The sequence below is a fragment of the Ziziphus jujuba genome, chromosome 5 (assembly GCF_031755915.1).
Source record: "Ziziphus jujuba cultivar Dongzao chromosome 5, ASM3175591v1".
Taxonomy (NCBI): Eukaryota; Viridiplantae; Streptophyta; class Magnoliopsida; order Rosales; family Rhamnaceae; genus Ziziphus; species Ziziphus jujuba.
Genome location: NC_083383.1, coordinates 30,339,973 through 30,359,518, shown reverse-complemented (window position 1 = coordinate 30,359,518; position 19,546 = coordinate 30,339,973). Strand labels below are relative to the sequence as shown.

The 19,546-nt window shown below is 36.7% G+C and overlaps 3 protein-coding genes and 1 non-coding gene across 4 annotated transcripts; all 4 read left to right on the top strand.

Moving 5' to 3' along the window:
* The first annotated feature begins 1,012 nt into the window (after window positions 1–1,012).
* On the top strand, window positions 1,013–1,093 carry TRNAL-AAG (transfer RNA leucine (anticodon AAG)). Its single transcript has one exon. It is a non-coding gene; the product is annotated as a tRNA-Leu (tRNA).
* A 1,149-nt stretch (window positions 1,094–2,242) lies between these two features.
* On the top strand, window positions 2,243–5,391 carry LOC107421623 (alcohol dehydrogenase 1). Its single transcript, XM_025074409.3, has 10 exons — window positions 2,243–2,406; window positions 2,985–3,121; window positions 3,396–3,442; window positions 3,674–3,999; window positions 4,093–4,175; window positions 4,259–4,334; window positions 4,467–4,528; window positions 4,626–4,721; window positions 4,820–4,981; window positions 5,080–5,391. The coding sequence occupies exons 1-10, from the start codon at window positions 2,370–2,372 to the stop codon at window positions 5,194–5,196; spliced, it is 1,143 nt and encodes a 380-aa protein (XP_024930177.1). The 5' UTR covers window positions 2,243–2,369; the 3' UTR covers window positions 5,197–5,391.
* A 1,358-nt stretch (window positions 5,392–6,749) lies between these two features.
* LOC112488774 (probable F-box protein At4g22060) lies at window positions 6,750–7,862 on the top strand. Its single transcript, XM_025075132.3, has one exon. The coding sequence runs from the start codon at window positions 6,750–6,752 to the stop codon at window positions 7,860–7,862; it is 1,113 nt and encodes a 370-aa protein (XP_024930900.3).
* A 1,759-nt stretch (window positions 7,863–9,621) lies between these two features.
* LOC112488861 (alcohol dehydrogenase 1-like) lies at window positions 9,622–19,546 on the top strand. The gene is made up of 12 exons (XM_060817332.1): window positions 9,622–9,862; window positions 11,234–11,266; window positions 11,520–11,656; window positions 11,889–11,935; window positions 12,100–12,425; window positions 12,520–12,602; window positions 12,696–12,771; window positions 12,925–12,986; window positions 13,104–13,199; window positions 13,327–13,355; window positions 19,004–19,136; window positions 19,258–19,546. The coding sequence occupies exons 1-12, from the start codon at window positions 9,622–9,624 to the stop codon at window positions 19,372–19,374; spliced, it is 1,380 nt and encodes a 459-aa protein (XP_060673315.1). The 3' UTR covers window positions 19,375–19,546.

Sequence of the window (19,546 nt, the reverse complement as noted above, 5' to 3'; positions counted from 1 at the left end):
TATATAGAATTGATAAATTTTTTATACATATATATATATATATATATATATATATAACAGTCTGTTCCAATCTTTTGGAAGAGTAAATGAATGAAGTGGTAAAACACTACAGTAAAAATTATTGAAATTTATTAAATGTTATTAGTTTGGCTATGAATTAAAAATAAAATTAATTAATTTCTGATTTTGAAAACAATAATTGATGTAGTCCAATACTAAGAAAGAAAATGTCATTTGACTGCTAATTTTCCTATTGGCTTGGGACAATCAATATTGGAGAAGACAATCCGTCATGTTTTCACAGAGTAAGTTGAATTATCATTTCAGAATCCAATAGAAAAACGAAAGGTTAGATGGTTGATAGTGAAACTAAAAGAAACAGGTTCATATAATTAGACATTTGTATTATATAATATTCTTTAATTAATATCTATTTTGTCATATTCTATCGTGTCAAGTGGGTCCAAAACACGTTGAGAAGATGACGACCCACATGAACTAGAGGACCGATATATATGTTTATATATATATATATATATGGCCAATTTGCATTTTAAACGTAGCAAAATGAAGATTATTGTGTGAAAGATTTGTTAACACCCGACTAGTGGGTGGGTGGGTGGAATGTTTTGTTGGCTGGTTTTGTCAATTTAAAATGGAGCCGTGTTCATAGAAAAACAAATTGAGTCGCTCATGTACTTACTACACATGCTTTTTCTGTAGAATCTTTTTGAATCATGGATGGAGGAGGGGCATGATTGGCTCTAACAGCTATCCAGTTTGATTTGTGTAATTTGATTAATTTAATCCTTAACAAAGTTGATGTTTTTCTTTCAAAAAAAAAAAAAAAAAAAGGCAAAAAAGAAATTATGTGGCGTTGAATAAAAAACCACCGGTAAGTAAATTGGGCCGAAGGGAATTTTTGCTTGCCAGGACTTTCGGGTCCAAAAGCTCAGACACACTTTTTCTATAAATCTTGAGAAAAATTTGGTTGCAAACTAAGTAATTACAAGTTGAGATGGCCGAGTTGGTCTAAGGCGCCAGATTAAGGTTCTGGTCCGAAAGGGCGTGGGTTCAAATCCCACTCTCAACAAAAGTTATGGTGTTTTATATTTTATTTTTATTAAAGTTCATATATATATATATATATAAATTTTCTTAGGATAATTACACAAAACCAGTCTTTTTAGTTTAATTTAACAAGCTAGTCTATGTGGGATCAACCAATGTTAAAAGAACTATTTCTCCTACAATAACTAGTTTGATTCTCCCCTATTTTTAACATATAAAAAAGCAAAAAGTGAATATATTATTTGATTTCTATAACCAACTTTCTGGTAATCGCCAGCATAAAAACATTCCATTTAGTTTAAGTCAATAAAATAGTTTATAAAATAGTTTATCTGAAACAGTCAAATGACAAGATTATTATTTTCTTTAATAATAATTTTGAAATTTACTAAAGTGAATATATTATTTTATTGTTATAACCAATTTTGCGATGATCCCTAGCAACAAACCTTCTCTTCAGTATAAGTGAATAAACTAGTTTATGCGATAACAATCAAATAACAAAGCCACCTTTGCTCAAATAATAGTTTCAGGTTTTAATCTCCCTGACCTACAATATTTTTTTAAAAAAATTGGTCAATATTTTATTTTATTGTTTTAACCAACCATTTATGAAGATTTAACATATCACATAAATATTTGTAACCCAAAAAAAAAAAAAAAAAAAAAAAGATCACATAAATCTGTTTTGTACTCGAGGGATTTAAAAAGATCACTTCCAGCATTTGATTATGAGAACACGTGTAGCTTGAAAGCCACGTCGCTGGCTGCAGCAAGCTGGATAAAGATTAAAAGAAGAATATTTAGATTAAAAAAAAAAAAAAAAAAAAGAAAAGCTAAAAATTTAAAAATCCACGTGGAAGAAGGTGCAGAACCTAAGGCGCCGCTGGTAAAATCCAAAACCAGAACTAAAAACAAAAAACGGTGATTCATCAGTTAGTGGTTTTGCAAAATTGCTTTTTCTATTCTTTGTCCACGTACACTGTCTTTTAATTTTCTTAAGCAGCTGTTTTTACGATTTTACCCACACACAAGAAAAGTGCAGAAAGCTGGAAAAATCGCATGCCCAAACGTACCCATTTCGGTAAAATATCAAAACCGGCATAGGTTTTTTCGTACATTCGGATTCCCGGGTCATGGTTTTGCATTTCTGATGTGTGACCACCGATTTCACCCAAGTTTTTCTCCACTCTATAAATAGTTCCGTTTATTCGCGAGCTTCTCACATCTGAATTCAACTTGTGAAATCATCTTTTTCCTTCACTATCATCATCATCATCATCTGAAAGAAGAAGAATATGGCTAGCACAGCTGGAAAAGTCATCAAATGCAGAGGTAAGTCTATCCATCATGGATTTTTCTTCTACTGCTTGTACTTTTTTTTTTAAAAGATGATCAATTTGATCAACTTCTTGGTTTTTGTTTTTCATCTATGGATTTCTCTAATCTTTAACCCGATCATATATATATATATATATATATATATTTTTTTTTACCTAAACCATTTATGGGTCTCTGTTTATGAGTACTGTTGATCATTTTTTGTTTCTTGGGTCGGTTTTATTTTGTTTTCAAAAATTTATATATTTTTTAAAAGGTTGATAGAGATATTTGTAGCGGTGCCTTGTATTCTCCTTTCTTTTTTTTTCCTCACTTTTTTTCTTCATTTTCATATATAATAATTAATTGTTTGCTATCTATGATTTCTTACTGCTTGTGGTAGTGGTAATATATATATAGTTGAGATAGAGGAAACAGAGAAGTGTTGTTCTGAGGCTTTAGGAAAATGGCAATGTATATATGCTTTGGCTCTCAAATATGCTAGTATTTTTGTTTTGCTTCGTATTTGTTATCTACCATGTTTTTCATTAAGATTTATGATCTAATTGTGAGTAAATGCTAAAATGTTGTAGCTGCGGTTGCATGGGAGGCTGGGAAGCCACTGGTAATCGAGGAAGTAGAGGTAGCACCACCACAGCATAACGAAGTCCGCTTGAAGATCCTCTTCACCTCCCTTTGCCACACCGATGTTTACTTCTGGGAGGCCAAGGTACTTGGACAAACATATTTCTATACAAAAATTTTCAAACTTTTCTGATCAGTATAAGATATACCCTCGTATGACTTGCCTATTTTCTTGTTAATGAACATGATTATCTCCTTTTGCTTGTATATAAGTACGCTAAAAACTACTGCATTCTGTTCTAGTTAGCCCAACCCATTATAACCCTAAGCAAGGAAATGATTTGAATTGTCTTGTCATTGTATTGCTTATATATAAGTATGGTTGATGATGTTGAATCTGAAATGGTTTTGGATTGCAGGGACAGACACCGATGTTTCCCCGCATATTCGGTCATGAGGCAGGAGGGTATGTGTATCTCTGACTCCAGATGCTAAGGATTTGCATTCTGTCTAATTATCAAACTACATTGCCTTGTTGGCAACAAACTTACATTGTGTTTCTGTCATCATTTTTGCTAATAGATTAAGCTGTTGGATTGATCGTAACTTTACTTGTGGAATTGGTTACTTAATTCTATCACCTAATACAAACTGATAGTTTGTTGATTACCATTTTTTTGCCTTTCCTTTGATGCAGTATTGTCGAGAGTGTCGGTGAGGGTGTAACCGATCTCCAACCAGGTGATCATGTCCTCCCCGTGTTCACCGGGGAGTGCAGGGAGTGTCGGCATTGCAAATCGGAGGAAAGCAACATGTGTGATCTCCTACGAATCAATACCGACAGAGGGGCCATGATCCATGATGGCAAGACGAGGTTTTCTAAAAATGGACAACCTATTTACCATTTTCTTGGGACATCTACGTTTAGCGAGTACACTGTTGTACATGTTGGTTGTGTTGCCAAGATAAACCCTGCTGCCCCACTGGACAAAGTCTGTGTTCTTAGCTGCGGAATATGCACAGGTTTTTAAGATTTGTCTTTCATTTGGAAAAATTCTAAATATAGATCATTGTTTTGTGCTTTTTTTGTTAATCAATTTGGTGTTTTCAATGAAGGTTTTGGTGCCACTGTAAATGTTGCAAAACCTCCGAAGGGTTCATCTGTTGCCATTTTTGGATTGGGTGCTGTCGGTCTTGCTGTAAGTTACTTCTCTGTGCTGCAAAATTTTGTGCCAATATAAGTTTTCCTTTTTCCTTTCTTATTTATGTTGCTACATTTTAGGCTGCTGAAGGCGCACGGGTTTCAGGGGCTGCAAGGATTATTGGTGTTGATTTGAACCCGAGTCGATTCGAAGAAGGTAGGGATGAATTCAAAATAATGTCTATTCAAGTTTAAATACATTCAAGTGTTTGGTCTGCTCTTCATTTACTCCAGATAAAAATAAGTTGCTTTTACTAATGACTGTTTTTATCCTTCTAATTTCTGACAGCCAAGAAGTTTGGTGTGAATGAGTTTGTGAATCCAAAAGACTACGATAAGCCTGTTCAAGAGGTTGGTTCAAATGCTTCTACCAGGCTTATTCTATTGAGTATTTTTGGTATTTTTAGTTCAATACAATATGACTAACATTTGGATTTTGATTGAAAAGGTAATTGCTGAAATGACTGATGGAGGGGTGGACCGAAGTGTAGAATGTACTGGAAGCATCCAGGCCATGATCTCTGCCTTTGAATGTGTTCACGATGTAAGTAACTTTTCTCCAGAGCCACTATGTTTCTTAACAAAATATTAAAATTCTTTCACAATGCCTTTAAAATGAACTTTTTGGTGATTTTTTCTCAGGGTTGGGGTGTTGCTGTTCTAGTTGGTGTGCCAAATAAAGATGATGCATTCAAAACCCATCCAATGAATTTTTTGAATGAAAGGACTCTTAAGGGTACTTTCTATGGTAACTATAAGCCCCGGACTGATCTCCCTGGTGTTGTGGAAATGTACATGAACAAGGTAAAAACTTTTTAACTTTTGTCTCAAGGAATATGCACAACCAATTTTTTTTGTAGCGGAATAATCAGATATATGTTTGGATCATGGGAATATTGCAGGAACTGGAGGTGGAAAAATTTATCACTCACTCAGTCTCGTTCTCAGAGATCAACAAAGCTTTTGAGTACATGCTGGAAGGAAAATCTATCAGGTGCATCATCCGGATGGAAGAGTAAACATGGACGTTTTGTACAGAGAGTTTTTCTGGTGTGATATGGAAAAGAATAAAGTGTTTCCTTTGTGTGTTTCCTTCCCTTGTGGAAACAGACATTAGTTTATAAGAGAGCGTTCAATTAATTAATTATGCGATTTACATCCTGTTTTTCCATAAAAACTTGTGGTATTATGAAGCTAATTTTTCCCCCTATTAATACGAAGCTCATATGTGCTTGTAAATGGAAAAATGGAATTCAATCCACCATGTGTAGCATGCAAAACCTGCTAGAATGTTGACAGTACAATCCTTTTGCAAGCAACTTTTGCTCTTTTGTAAATTTGAGATATTTGCTAAAATTTTGTCTAGGGGATAAGAAGGAACAGATGGAACTGTTTTTTACTTAAATTTACAATTTAAAATTAGAATATAATGAGATTTACAATTTAAAATTAGAATATAATGTTAAAACAGTTTTTCTTTAAGACGCTTTTCTACACAATACACTGCTTAATTAATGCACGTTTTCTCTTATCATCCTCGCGTATCTGTTTCTTATAATTCACTGCTTTTGGCTTTCGAAAGCATACTGTGCTGCAAGCTCCCTGCATGTTTGAGAGCCATTCTGCTTTCATTGTTTGCTCACACCTTGCTAGTTGAGAACATGGGCCCTATAAAATCCAACAGCAGCACCTTCCTTCATAATCTTCCAAAGCACTAGCTATAAGTATCATACACCTAATCCAAGAGAGTAGTATAAAAATTTGCCAACTTTTTCCTATTTTTTTCTTTGCCTTTTTAAGTATCGAAGTTATGATGTGGGTAGTAAATAATTACTACATAAGAAAGAACAATTTAGGTTGTTGAATAATGATATAAAATAAATTTACTTATTTTCCAAAGAAAAATTAACCATATGAAGAAGGAAAAAATTCAAAAATTATCCTATAAATATAAAGAATATAATATAAATAAATAAATATATATATATATTTTTTTAAAAAGGGACACAGTATGATAATTTTTTGAAAGGGGCATTTACCTATATTGTCTTAAACCAGTATTTGTTCAAAAAGTAAATATAATAATATTTTATATAAAATCAAAAGAGATTGATGGGGCAAGAGCCTATAGGTGGATACGCCGATGTTTATGGTTCAATTTTTTTTTTTTTTTCCTTTTCTTTTGGGGCAAATGTTCAATTTTCCAATACGTGGTATTTTATTATTATTGCTATTTATATAATATGTATAACACAACCGCAATATTCTGCTAGTAATCCAATGATACTCGATGCATTAATATATATAGATATATATAGATATTAACATTTTTAAGGGGAAAAAAAAAAAAAAAGAGTTATTGATTTCAACTTGGATTCTGATTATTCAAATAGTTCCTAATCAGATTCAAATTCAATTCCCAAATGAATTTGGATTTTTATATTATGCTTTGCTATATAAATAATAAATATATCATTGAGGAGGAATTAATTCATGAACTCAAAAAACGGCGCTATTCGATCTCGACCCTACCTCTGTCCCCTCTCTGATCTATCTCTGTTTGCAAACAAAAATGGCCAAAAGGGTTTGCACAGAAGGAGCAAACTGGTCCAACCTTCCGACTGATCTCTTGCAGTCAATTGTGAAGGAGCTCAATTGTGAGGACATGACTCGCTTCAAAGCTGTTTGTCTTTCTTGGAACATAGCTGTCAGATCCCACATGTCTTCTCTCATTCCTTCCATGTTGACTTGTACCACAAGCAATGAACAACAACACCACGAAAAACACCACAAAGCCAAGATCTCTTTTAGCCGCTTCTTTAGTCTAACACAAAACAAAGTTTACGAGGTTAAGAAAGTTTTTGGAAGATTTTCTGATTTTTGTTGTGTGGGATCGTCATGTGGTTGGTTGGTGATTTTGGATGCCAAAAAGGATCCTAAGCTTCATCTTGTTGATCCATTCACGGGATTTGAAATCGGCGGATTTCCATCGGTGAGGTCTCTATTCCCTGAAAGGATAAGAAGAAGAGAAGATATGATAGCCAAAGCTATACTCTCCTCCGATCCATATGTTAATAACAAGTTCGTGGTTGTGGTCATGCATTCATTCTCACAAGGAATTGCATTTTGTGAGCAAGGAGATAAGCAATGGACGGAAGTGAGTGAGAGTGAGCAGGATGACCAAGAGCAGGATGACGAAGACAAGCATTACTGCGATATAATACACCACAATGAAAAGCTATATGCTTTGACCCTCGAATTAGGCCAAGTTGAAGTTTGGAAATTGCAATTGCAGCGTCATGATCGTGGAAGTAGTCCCACGAAATTGTTTACCATTGAATGCTTGACAGTTTTAGATGAATGGAGAACATACGGATTGGATTTGTATAGATTGAATACCATGTGCTATAAGGTTCGGTGTCATTTGGTTGAATCATCGTCGGGGGAGATTTTGCTTGTGTTGCGATTGGTAGGCAAATATGATAACATGAGCAGCATTGGTTTTATAACACGTCGATTTGCTGCTTATAAACTGGATTCTAGCGGCCAAGGTTGGGTATCTATCATGTCTGTATCCGATCGAGCTAAGCTTATAGCTGAATATCAGCATTGTGTAGAATATGAAAGATACTCAACATACAATAGTGATGATTATTTAACCCAATCCTTGATTCGTTTGGATTAAAGTTTTTTTTTTTTTTTTTGGTCTTGTTGATGCATATGAAGATAAAGAGATACAAACTTTTATTATTAGGACAACTTGTTCTCTCTTTTAATTTTCATTCTCTTTTTCTTTTCTCCTTGTAAGTTCTTAAGTACCTTATGTATATATTAGTACATTTCACCTATTGCACTTTCATCCATGAAGTAGGATAAAGTGACGTTTCCTCAACTAATTTGAGTTTGAGATAAGTACTCTTGTGTGCCAATCTGATAATTAATGAAAATAACAACCAGGAAAACTATATATATATATATATATATATGGAAATTAACAATATAAAATAAAATTGTATAACCCGACGAGTAATAATTGTGAATAATTTTAAATCCATATCTCTTACAATATAGCAAGCTGACTTAGACCCTCACAGTTAGTCCCCCTTTACAATTATTCAAATTTGAAAGGCATATGAGGTCCATATGTACGAGAGAATACAGATTATACAAACTTTTATATATGTTGTAGCTGGAAACATAATATATACTAAATATGCTATAATAATCAAATTTTTTACTAAATAATGATATGGTTAAGTGAATTTAAATTTTGATATCCTTGTTCAAGTGGACAATTTCTATATATGGGGCCTAGGCCTCTCAAAACAATCGAAAACAATATCACTCGGAATTTCCAATCCAACTATGAGATTGGTTAAGCTGCCATGCCATGCCTTCGCTTGGATTTTCATCCTTCACCTCTCTAAATAGCTTTTCCTCGTTTCACTTTTAACCTCTAGAGTACGAGGAAGATGAAGCTAATAAACCAGGCCAAACACAAATGGTACTTTATGTCGAAGAGGTGATTGATTTGTTATTAATTGATTGACAGGAGCATATTGGCCAAGTCAGCTATGAAATAGTAAACTAAAAAAAAAAAATATGGGTCAGCTACTCTTCATCTTGAGGCCCAAATGGCAGATATTGGGTCCCAAGATAATAAGGTCAAGCCCAAGAAAGGACGGTCTTGAAGTTTCAATGGTTGAATTTTAGACATTGGGCTTAAATTATTTAAATGGTCTCCATTGTTTGGGATATTTGGGCCTTTCCATAGGACCACTGGTTTTGCATACATTGCTTAGAACCGTTATTACCAAAAGGAATAAAATAAAAAAATAAAATAAAATAAAAAGAAAAAAATAAAAAATAAAAAACTAACTCTGCTTAGAATCGTATTCACCCCAATTTGATAAGAGAGAGATATAGGTTAAGAGGGGAAAAGACGGGATGGTTAAGAGAGAGGGGTTAGTTTGTTGTTTAGTGGTTAGTGTAGGATGGGAATTTCACATGGTAATAAAGATAAATTATTTCACAGGATTGGTAATAATACTTCTATTCACAAAAAATGGGGCATAAAATCCCCTAATTTTTTTATTAAGAAAAACAAGAGATAATTCAGCCCAAAGCGCTATTTTGGGCCCAAAATATCCATTTTATCCAGAATTTGTGATCCTTTTCTATTAATTTTTTTTTAAACTTTATTGTTAACATTTGTTATAAACTGAGGCTTTTGGAATATATAATATTTGTCTTATTTTATTTTTTGCGGACGTGAAACAGAAAATTAAACTGGGCGGGAAAAAGAACAAACCGTTGCTTGATTGCCATTCTTGATTACCTCCTCATTATATAAACAAAACTCCCAGAGAAGATCAAACTCAGAAATCAGAAAAAAAAAAAAAAAACAAAAAAAAAAAAAAAAAACAAAATTCAGCTTTGAAACAATGAAGAAACATCAAGGAATTGGGCCATTCAAATCGGAAAAGAAGAGGAGGAGGGACTGGAGATTGGATGATAAAAGTGTGGGAGCTCGATTTCTTGAAATGAGGTATAACGAATATGAAAATTCCATAATGGAAGAAGAGAAAAATGACAGTGATCCCAGTGCGGACGGTAGCGATCATCCCACTTCTCAAGAAGATCAGGAGGCCATTTCTACAGCCGGAAAGGTCATCAAATGCAGAGGTTTATCATCTTTCTCCTTTTCGTTTCTTTGATTTTTTTTTTTTTTTTTTGCCGGTTGTTGTTGTTGTTGTTGTCAAAACCATCTCTTTTATCTGGCTTATGAAATTTAATTTCGGTTTATTCTTTTTTCTTTTTCTTTCTCCTCTGAATTGGTGAGTCACCCAACCACCATTGTTCTGCTGGAACTGATGGGTGACTTTAACTAGTACTGGAGCCCATCGCTCTGATCATCTTTCTTGCGTTTTCATATATAGCTGTTTCTTTTTTGTTTCATCATGGAATTTGTCTCCCTCAATCTCTCATTCTTTTTGTTTTGTTTTGTTTTGTTTTTTGTTTTTTGTTTTTTTCGTGTTTTCTTTCTTCTTTTGTTGATCGAACCCATTTTTAATAAATGAGTTCTGTTCTGTTTTTCTGAGAAATGAAAATTGATATTACACTACTCGTAATTTGGTCTTCTAGTTTCACCTCGATCATCTTTCTTGCCTTTCTATATAACTTCATTTTTTTTTTCTTTTTTAATTTTTTTTTTCAACTCTTAATTTCATCATGAAATTTGTCTCTTTCACTCTCTTTTTTTGTTTGACTCATTTTTTATTTTTACCGAACCCATTTTTGGAAAATGGGTTCTGCTATGTTCTGTTTTTCCTGAGTGATGAAGATTGGTATTTACACTACTGTTAATTTGGTCTTCCAGTTTCACTTTGGTACTTACACTAGTATTAATTTGGTCTTCAGTTTCACTTTGATCATCTTTCTTGCCTTTTCATATAGCTCCTAATTGTTTTGTCTGTTTCTGCATGGAATTTGTCTCTCACGCTCTCTGTTTTCTTTTTTCTTAATTGATCAAACCTATTTTTAGTTCTGTTCTGTTTTCAGTAATGAAAATTGATCTTACCCTGTTCTTATTTGGTTTTCCAGTTTCACATATATAATAATGCTATACGTTTTTGCAAGTGTTGGTCCCTTAAAATTTCACCCACAAAAAAAAAAAAAAAAAAAAAAAAAAAAAAAAAAAAAGAATGCAAAGGGTTGTTGGTCCCTTAAAACGCACAGCTTTGGTCGTTTTGTAATTCACGTGCAATATATGTGGCTAGGTTGTAGACCCATTTTCTGAATCTTTTGGCTTTATTCTACCCCAAAAAAAACCAAAAAAAAAAAGAATCTTTTGGCTGGACCTTTTTACTGTTTTAGAGAGAAGCTCTGAGAAAGAGAGAGAGAGATTTGGGGTTTTCTTATTCTTCATCTTTCTCTGTAAATCTCTAGGGAAACCTCTAAATCTCTTTTGTAGAGCTTTTATAGCTTTGTAACAGAATTTATATATAGTGCAAGAGTTCTTCGTGGAACACAACTAGACGAACGCTTGCTCTTTAGTTTTCTCTGAGTTTCTTGGTTTATATTTGTGTGGTATGTGTTTTCGGTTAGAGTTCCTAACACTTTCTTCAGTTGTTTTTCTTTTAGTTACTCTGAGGAAGTTTTTAAAAGCGTATCCAAACATGCGTAAATCTATGTACACACACACACATATATGTATATATAACAACGGACATGCACCAAAGGAACACACCTAGTAGATATGTTTGGTTTATTTTGTATTTATCTATTTTATTTCTCGAATAGCAGTATTGAATTCTAGTTATGGAATGCATTGATAATGTAGCTGCCGTGGCATGGGAAGCTGGGAAGCCGCTGGTGATTGAGGAAGTAGAAGTAGCACCACCACAGGCTGATGAAGTCCGCTTGAAGATCCTCTTCACCTCTCTTTGCCACACTGATGTTTGTTTCTGGAAAGCCAAGGTATAACTTTAATTAAACATATTTCTACATAAATTTATTTTCTCAAAGTTTTATTTTTTCTGGTTTTTAACATTCATTCATTGGCTGTGTAATGTTTCCCCATTGTCAACTGCCTAGTTCAGCTCACACTGCTCACCCCAGTCTGGGACTAGCAAAATAACTAGACTTGTAATTTTGGTACTCTTTTTTCCTTTTTCATATTTCACTTAAGCTGAATGATTTCGAATTTCAGGAACAAACACCATTGTTTCCCCGCATATTTGGTCATGAGGCTGGAGGGTATGTACTTCTCTAAATAAATAAGGTTTTAATTAGAGTCTAATTAGCAAATGTCATTGCTTGTTCCGTTGGCACCGGGGTTATATTGGGTGTTTTTCTTCTAGTAATTAATGGTGTTAACCATAATATCTATTTTTTTTGCTTTTTCTTCAATATATATATAGAATTGTAGAGAGCATCGGTAAAGGTGTAACGGAGATTCAAGCAGGTGATCATGTCCTAGCAGTACCCTATGGTGAGTGCAAGAATTGCCGGCACTGCAAGTCAGAAGAAAGCAACTTGTGTGATCTCCTAAGATTCAACACTGACAGAGGTGTGATGCTAAATGATGGCCAAACCTGGTTCTCGAAAAATGGGAAGCCTATATATAATTTTGTTGGTACATCCACACTAAGCGAATACACTGTTGTTCACGCTGGATGTGTTGCCAAGTGCAACACTGAAGCTCCACTTGACACAGTTTGTATTCTTGGTTGCAGCATTTGCACAGGTTTAGTATTGTCTTTCATTTTGGACAAATCCCAATTACAAAATTATAGTTTTGTGGTTTGTGTTAATCAATCTGGTCCTTTCAACCAATGAAGGTCTTGGTGCTGTCATAAATGTTGCAAAACCTCCACAGGGTTCATCTGTAGCCATCTTTGGATTGGGTACTGTTGGCCTTGCTGTAAGTCTTCACTTTTTCTTCTTGCTCTTGGTTTTTCATTCTCTCTTTCATTAAGGGTTTATGACAATATTTTCTTCTTCATTTACTGTTTAGGCCGCTGAAGGTGCTAGGATTGCAGGGGCTGCAAGGATCATTGGAATCGATTCGAGCCCCAGTGGTTTCGAAGAAGGTAGAGAAGAATTGAATTATGTTTTGGCATGTCCAAATTCATCCGATGATATATATATATATATGCACTCTGCTCTTGATATCAATTTTATCTACTAAAATATCAATTTTATCTACTAAATTTGTATTTACTGATTGATGAGCGTTTTGACAGCCAAGAAGTTTGGTTTAATTGAGTTTTTGAATCCAAACGATTATGACAGACCTGTCCACGAGGTTGGTTATAAATATTCATCTAACTTAATTCTGTTGTTGGATAGTATTTTATTCAAAAACGATGTTAGTAATATACAGTTCAATTTTGATTGTTAATATAAAAAAAAAAAAAAAAAGGTGATTGCTGAGATGACTAATGGAGGAGTGGACCGGAGTGTGGAATGTACAGGAAGCATTCAGGCCATGATGTCTGCATTTGAATGTGTTCATGATGTAAAATTTTTGCCCCCCAAGCTTTTTTTTTTTTTTTTTTTTTTTTTTATTAGCTTTCCAAGAATCAAATATTAGATCCGTTTCTCTTCAAGAGTACTGAAAACATAAAATCTTGAATTGTTTGCAGGGTTGGGGTGTTGCAGTACTAGCTGCTGTTGTGAAGTCCAGCCGCACCAACCACACCATTTTTGACAGCCACCATTTTTGACACCATTGCTGCACCGTATGGATTGTTCAACAATTGTGGGCTAAGCTGTTGAAGATTGTGGCCATGCAACCAACCTTGTAAGCCTATAAATAGGCTCCTTCCCGTTGCATGAAAACCAAGCCAAATGAGCAAGCTCAATATTATCCCAAGTGAGGAATATTGAGAGAAAACTCCGAGAGAGAGTGTTTAAGTTCCAGAGAGAGCTTGAGAGAAGAGTGAGCAATTCCAGAGAGAATTGGAGAGTGTAGAGAGAGGTTCCACGTGAGAATCCTCCATGAGAGAAGTTTTTATTTTTGTATTCTATTTTTAAGAGATTAATAGAATTATTTTTATTTTTCTTTTCATATTTCTTCTCTAACGTGGTCAGAGAACCACAACAAGTGGTATCAGAGCTCCAGGTCGAGAGCTTGGGTTCAAAATTTGAAGAAACAAAGCTACTGTTCTTCAAGTTGGTGTTTTGAAAATTTGCTCAAATAATTAATTTGACAATACCAGGTGAAAGTACCCGACGAGAGGAAAACACACAAGTTCGCCGGAGAGAAAGACAGCGTCTCACGCGCCCGCACGCGCCGCCTGAAGTTTTCTGCAACAGTTCACGCGCCTCACGCGCCGCACGCGCCGTCTGGAGGTTGAAGACAACCACGTCAGCAGCCACGTCAGCGCACCCCTGCCACGTCATCTGCCATGCCAGCCGACACGTCGTCAGCCACGTCATCTGCCACGTGTTGACACGTCAGCACCATATGCCACGCCATCAATATTTTTCTGAAATTACAGAACAGCCCCTGAATTATTGGAAATTACAGATTGACCCCTATAGTGTTCTGAAATTACGGAACAGACCCTGAATTATTGGAAATTACAGATTGACCCCTGTAGTTTTCTGAAATTACGATACAGCCCCTAAACTATTGGAATTTACAGATTGATCCCTGTAGTTTCTGTATTTGCAGGGTGACCCAGAAATTTTGTGAAATTATATTTTTGTCCTACAATTTCTGATAATTATATTTTGACCCCGGGAGAGTCAACTCTACCATTATCGGCCGTTCCGGACGCAACGGTTAACTCCGTTTTGCCAAATTCAGCTCCATTCAAGCCATAATGACAATAGAAGAATCATCTTCGGGAGCTATGGTTAAGCTCACTGCCACAAATTATACACTTTGGAGACCTCGGATGGAAGATCTCCTCAATTGTAAGGATCTGTTTGATCCTATAGAAGCTAAAGGAGAAAACCCCAATCCCAGCAAAGTAGCAGAATGGAAGAAATTAAACAAGAAAACGATCGGTCAGATCAGGCAATGGATCGACCACAGTGTCTTCCATCATGTAGCAAAGGAAACGGATGCATATGCCCTCTGGACAAAATTGGAGGACATGTACCAGGCCAAGACTGCTCGGAACAAAGCCCTATTGCTTAAGCGATTGGTAAATCTAAAATTACAGAGTGGAACTTCTGTAGCCGAGCACACCAGTGAGTTCCAGAGCTTGGTAAATCAACTATCTGCTGTGGATTATCAACTAGGGGATGAGGATCAAGCCTTCCTACTTCTAAGCTCTCTTCCAGACAGTTGGGAGACATTGGTAGTCTCTCTAGGCAATTCAGCCCCGAATGGCAAACTTACTATGTCTATGGTTAAGGATGCCCTATTTAATGAAGAGGCCAGGAGAAAAGACATTGGCATGGATCAGTCACATGCCCTCGTCACAGAGAGAGGAAGACAGCAAAGAGGTAGTCGAGATAGGGGGAGAGGCAGGAGCAAGAGCAGAGGCAGATCTACAGACGGCAGAAAATCATCGTATAAGTGCTATCATTGTGGCCTGGAGGGTCACATGAAGAAGAACTGCAGAAAGTTGTTGAGAGAGCAGAGACTCCAAGGTAATCAGCCGAAGAAGGATGGAGAGACACTAGTCACTTGTACAGGAGAAGTGGCGCTCTGCTCCACCGAAGAAGAGACATGCCTTCATATATCAACCCAAGATGTTGAGTGGGTAGTCGATACTGCAGCATCCTACCATGTCACTCCACACAGAGATTTCTTCAAAACGTACAAAGCAGGAGACTTTGGTACGGTAAAGATGGGAAATTCCAGTTTCGCAAAGATTATGGAAACTGGTGATATTCAGGTAAAAACGAATGCTGGTTGTACAATCACTTTGAAGGATGTCCGTCATGTTCCAGACCTTCGGCTTAATCTACTTTCGGGAGCAGCCTTAGACAAGCAAGGCTATGACAACTACTTCAGCAAAGGCACATGGACAATGACGAAAGGTGCCATAGTTGTCGCCCGAGGACATATTTGTGGAACATTGTACAAGACTCATGTGAAGATATGTGCAGATAGCCTCAATATTGCAGAAGGAGAGGCGTCTCAAAATCTGTGGCACCAGAGACTCGGTCACATGAGTGAAAAAGGATTGTCCACTTTGGCAAGGAAGAAGCTTATCACTGTTTGCAAGGATGCTGTGCTAGATCCTTGTAATCACTGCTTGTTTGGTAAGCAACATAGAGTCTCCTTCAGTTCCTCTGCATTGAGAAGATCAGAGTTGCTTAGTCTGGTGCACTCTGATGTTTGTGGTCCCATGGAGGTGGAATCATTAGGTGGCAACAAGTATTTCCTGACCTTCATTGATGATGCTTCTCGGAAGGTGTGGGTATATTTCTTGAAAACAAAGGACCAGGTATTGGATTACTTCAAACTGTTTCATACCATGGTAGAGCGTGAAACAGGAAAGAAGCTGAAATGTCTCCGCTCAGATAATGGAGGCGAGTATACTTCCAAGGAGTTCGATGCCTACTGCAGAAGACACGGCATTCGACATGAGAAGACGGTCCCTCGCACCCCACAACATAATGGAATAGCCGAAAGAATGAACCGAACCATTATGGAAAAGGTCAGAAGTATGATCAGTATGGCTAAGCTGCCAAAGCCATTCTGGGGAGAAGTTGTTCGTGCCGCCTGCTATTTAATCAACAGATCACCGTCAGTACCGTTGAATTTTGAAATTCCGGAGAAAATGTGGTCGGGTAAGATTCCCTCATACTCTCATTTAAGAGTGTTTGGTTGTTTAGCTTATGTACATGTATCCAAGGAGCTCAGACAGAAGCTCGATGCAAGATCTACTCCATGCATCTTTATAGGATATGGAGATGAAGAATTCGGATACAAGTTATGAGACCCGAAAACAAAGAAGGTTATTAGAAGCAGGGATGTAGTATTCCATGAAAACCAGATAATGGAAGACATTGAAAAGCCCAGAATGTCTCCTAATTGTAGTTCTAGTGCCGAGAATTTTTGTCCTAATCCAGCACCAGCACAAATAGCCACAGAGGATAATGAGGTACATGAACATATACCAGAAGCAGACCAGGAGGAGGAAGGGGATATTGAGCAGGGGGAGACTCAATCCTCTCAAGCAGCTGCAGGGCCATCACAGCGGTCAGATGATGGTACACCTCCTGAAACCAGTGGTATACAAGTTCGGAGATCTGAGCGAGGCCAAATTCCATCAAAGAGATTTCCAGAATCTGAGTATATTCTGATTACTGAAGAGGGGGAGCCAGAGAGTTTCCAGGAAGCTGTTTCTCATCAAGAGAAGGAAAAGTGGCTGCAAGCAATGCAAGATGAGATGGAATCCTTGCAGAAAAATCATACTTATGAGTTGGTTAAGCTTCCAACAGGAAAGAAGGCACTAAAGAATAAATGGGTGTTCAAGCTCAAGAAAGATGGCAGCGGAAAGGTGGTGAAACACAAAGCCCGATTGGTGGTCAAAGGATTTCTTCAGAAGAAAGGAATTGACTTTGATGAGATTTTTTCACCAGTGGTAAAAATGACTTCAATTCGAGTCATTTTTGGTTTAGTAGCAAGTCTAAACCTAGAGCTTGAACAGATGGATGTGAAGACAGCATTTCTTCACGGTGATTTACATGAAGAAATCTACATGGAGCAGCCAGAAGGATTTGAGGTTTCAGGGAAAGAAAACCTCGTATGCAAGCTAAAGAAGAGCTTGTATGGCCTCAAGCAAGCACCAAGACAATGGTACAAGAAGTTTGACTCGTTTATGGTGAGTCAAGGTTATAAAAGGACTGCAGCAGACCAGTGTGTTTATATTCAAAAATTTTCAGGTGGAAACTTCATTGCACTTTTGCTATATGTGGACGACATGTTGATCGTTGGACAAGATGCAATGAAGATTAGTCAGCTGAAGAAAGAATTGTCTAAGTCCTTTGATATGAAAGACTTAGGACCAGCTCAACAAATTTTGGGAATGCAAATAATCCGAGACAGGAAGAATAGAAGGTTATGGCTATCTCAAGAGAAGTATGTTGAACGGGTGATAAAGAGATTCAACATGGATAAAGCCAAACCGGTTAGCATTCCACTTGCAAATCATTTCAAGTTGAGTAAGAGATTGTGCCCCTCATCCAAAGAAGAGATAGAGGAGATGCTTCAGTACCATATTCTTCAGCGGTAGGAAGTCTGATGTATGCAATGGTGTGTACCAGACCAGACATTGCTCATGCAGTAGGTGTTGTGAGCAGATTTCTTTCAAATCCTGGAAAGAAACACTGGGAAGCAGTCAAATGGATTCTCAGGTATCTTAAAGGTACATCGAAGCTGTGCTTGTGCTACGGGAGAGGTGATCCAATCTTAGAAGGCTATGCAGATGCAGATATGGCCGGAGACCCTGATAATAGAAAGTCTACATCAGGTTATCTCTACACTTTTGCAGGGGGAGCTGTGTCATGGCAGTCAAGATTGCAGAAGTGTGTTGCTTTATCCACTACTGAAGCAGAGTACATTGCCGCAGCGGAAGCGGGTAAGGAAATGTTGTGGTTAAAGCGTTTTCTCACAGAATTGGGCATCAAGTAAGAAGACTACAAGATACATTGTGATAACCAAAGTGCCATGGATTTGAGCAAAAACTCAATGTATCATTCCCGTACAAAGCACATTGACATCCGCTATCATTGGATACGCGAAGTAATAGATCAACAGTTGCTGAAACTGATGAAGATCCACACAAAAGAGAATCCAGCAGATATGCTAACAAAAGTTGTTGCTCAAGAGAAGCTGAAGCTATGCAGAGACATGGCTGGAATAGATGGCAGATGACCATCAGTTTTAAATGCGGCTGGAGGGGGAGAATTGTGAAGTCCAGCCGCACCAACCACAGCCACCATTTTTGACGGCCACCATTTTTGACACCATTGCTGCACCGTATGGATTGTTCAACAATTGTGGGCTAAGCTGTTGAAGATTGTGGCCATGCAACCAACCTTGTAAGCCTATAAATAGGCTCCTTCCCGTTGCATGAAAACCAAGCCAAGTGAGCAAGCTCAATATTATCCCAAGTGAGGAATATTGAGAGAAAACTCCGAGAGAGAGAGTGTTTAAGTTCCAGAGAAAGCTTGAGAGAAGAGTGAGCAATTCCAGAGAGAATTGGAGAGTGTAGAGAGAGGTTCCCCGTGAGAATCCTCCATGAGAGAAGTTTTTATTTTTGTATTCTATTTCTAAGAGATTAATAGAATTATTTTTATTTTTCTTCTCATATTTCTTCTCTAACGTGGTCAGAGAACCACAACAGCTGTGCCAAATAAAGACGATATATTCAAAGCGCATCCAGTGAATTTCTTAAAGGGGAGGATTGTAAAGGGTTGTTTCTTTGGCCAGTATAAACCCTGGACTCATCTCCCTGCTCTTGTTGATTTGTATATGAATAAGGTAAATACTGTGTGTTTTTCTCTTCTTCTTCTTCTTTATTATGATTATTATTATTATTATTATTATCCTGTAATTGCTTTGGCTCTATTATCTTGATAACTACATGCAATCTGTATCACAGAAATTGAAGCTGGACAAATATATCTCTCAGTCGGTTCCTTTGATGGAGGTCAACAAAGCCTTGGATCACGTTGTGCAAGGAAACTCCCTGAAGTGCATCATCCGATTTGCAGAATGATTACCTATAAGAGAAAAATATGGTTTTGATAACAGGCAATGTACATTGTTAAAAACGTTATATGCATGTCTATTTTGATATTGCTAAAAAGTGTACACCTTTATCTACAGTTGGGGTTTTGCTAAGAATAAAGATTCAAGTTGTTGATAAATTCTGCTTGTACATTATGAGA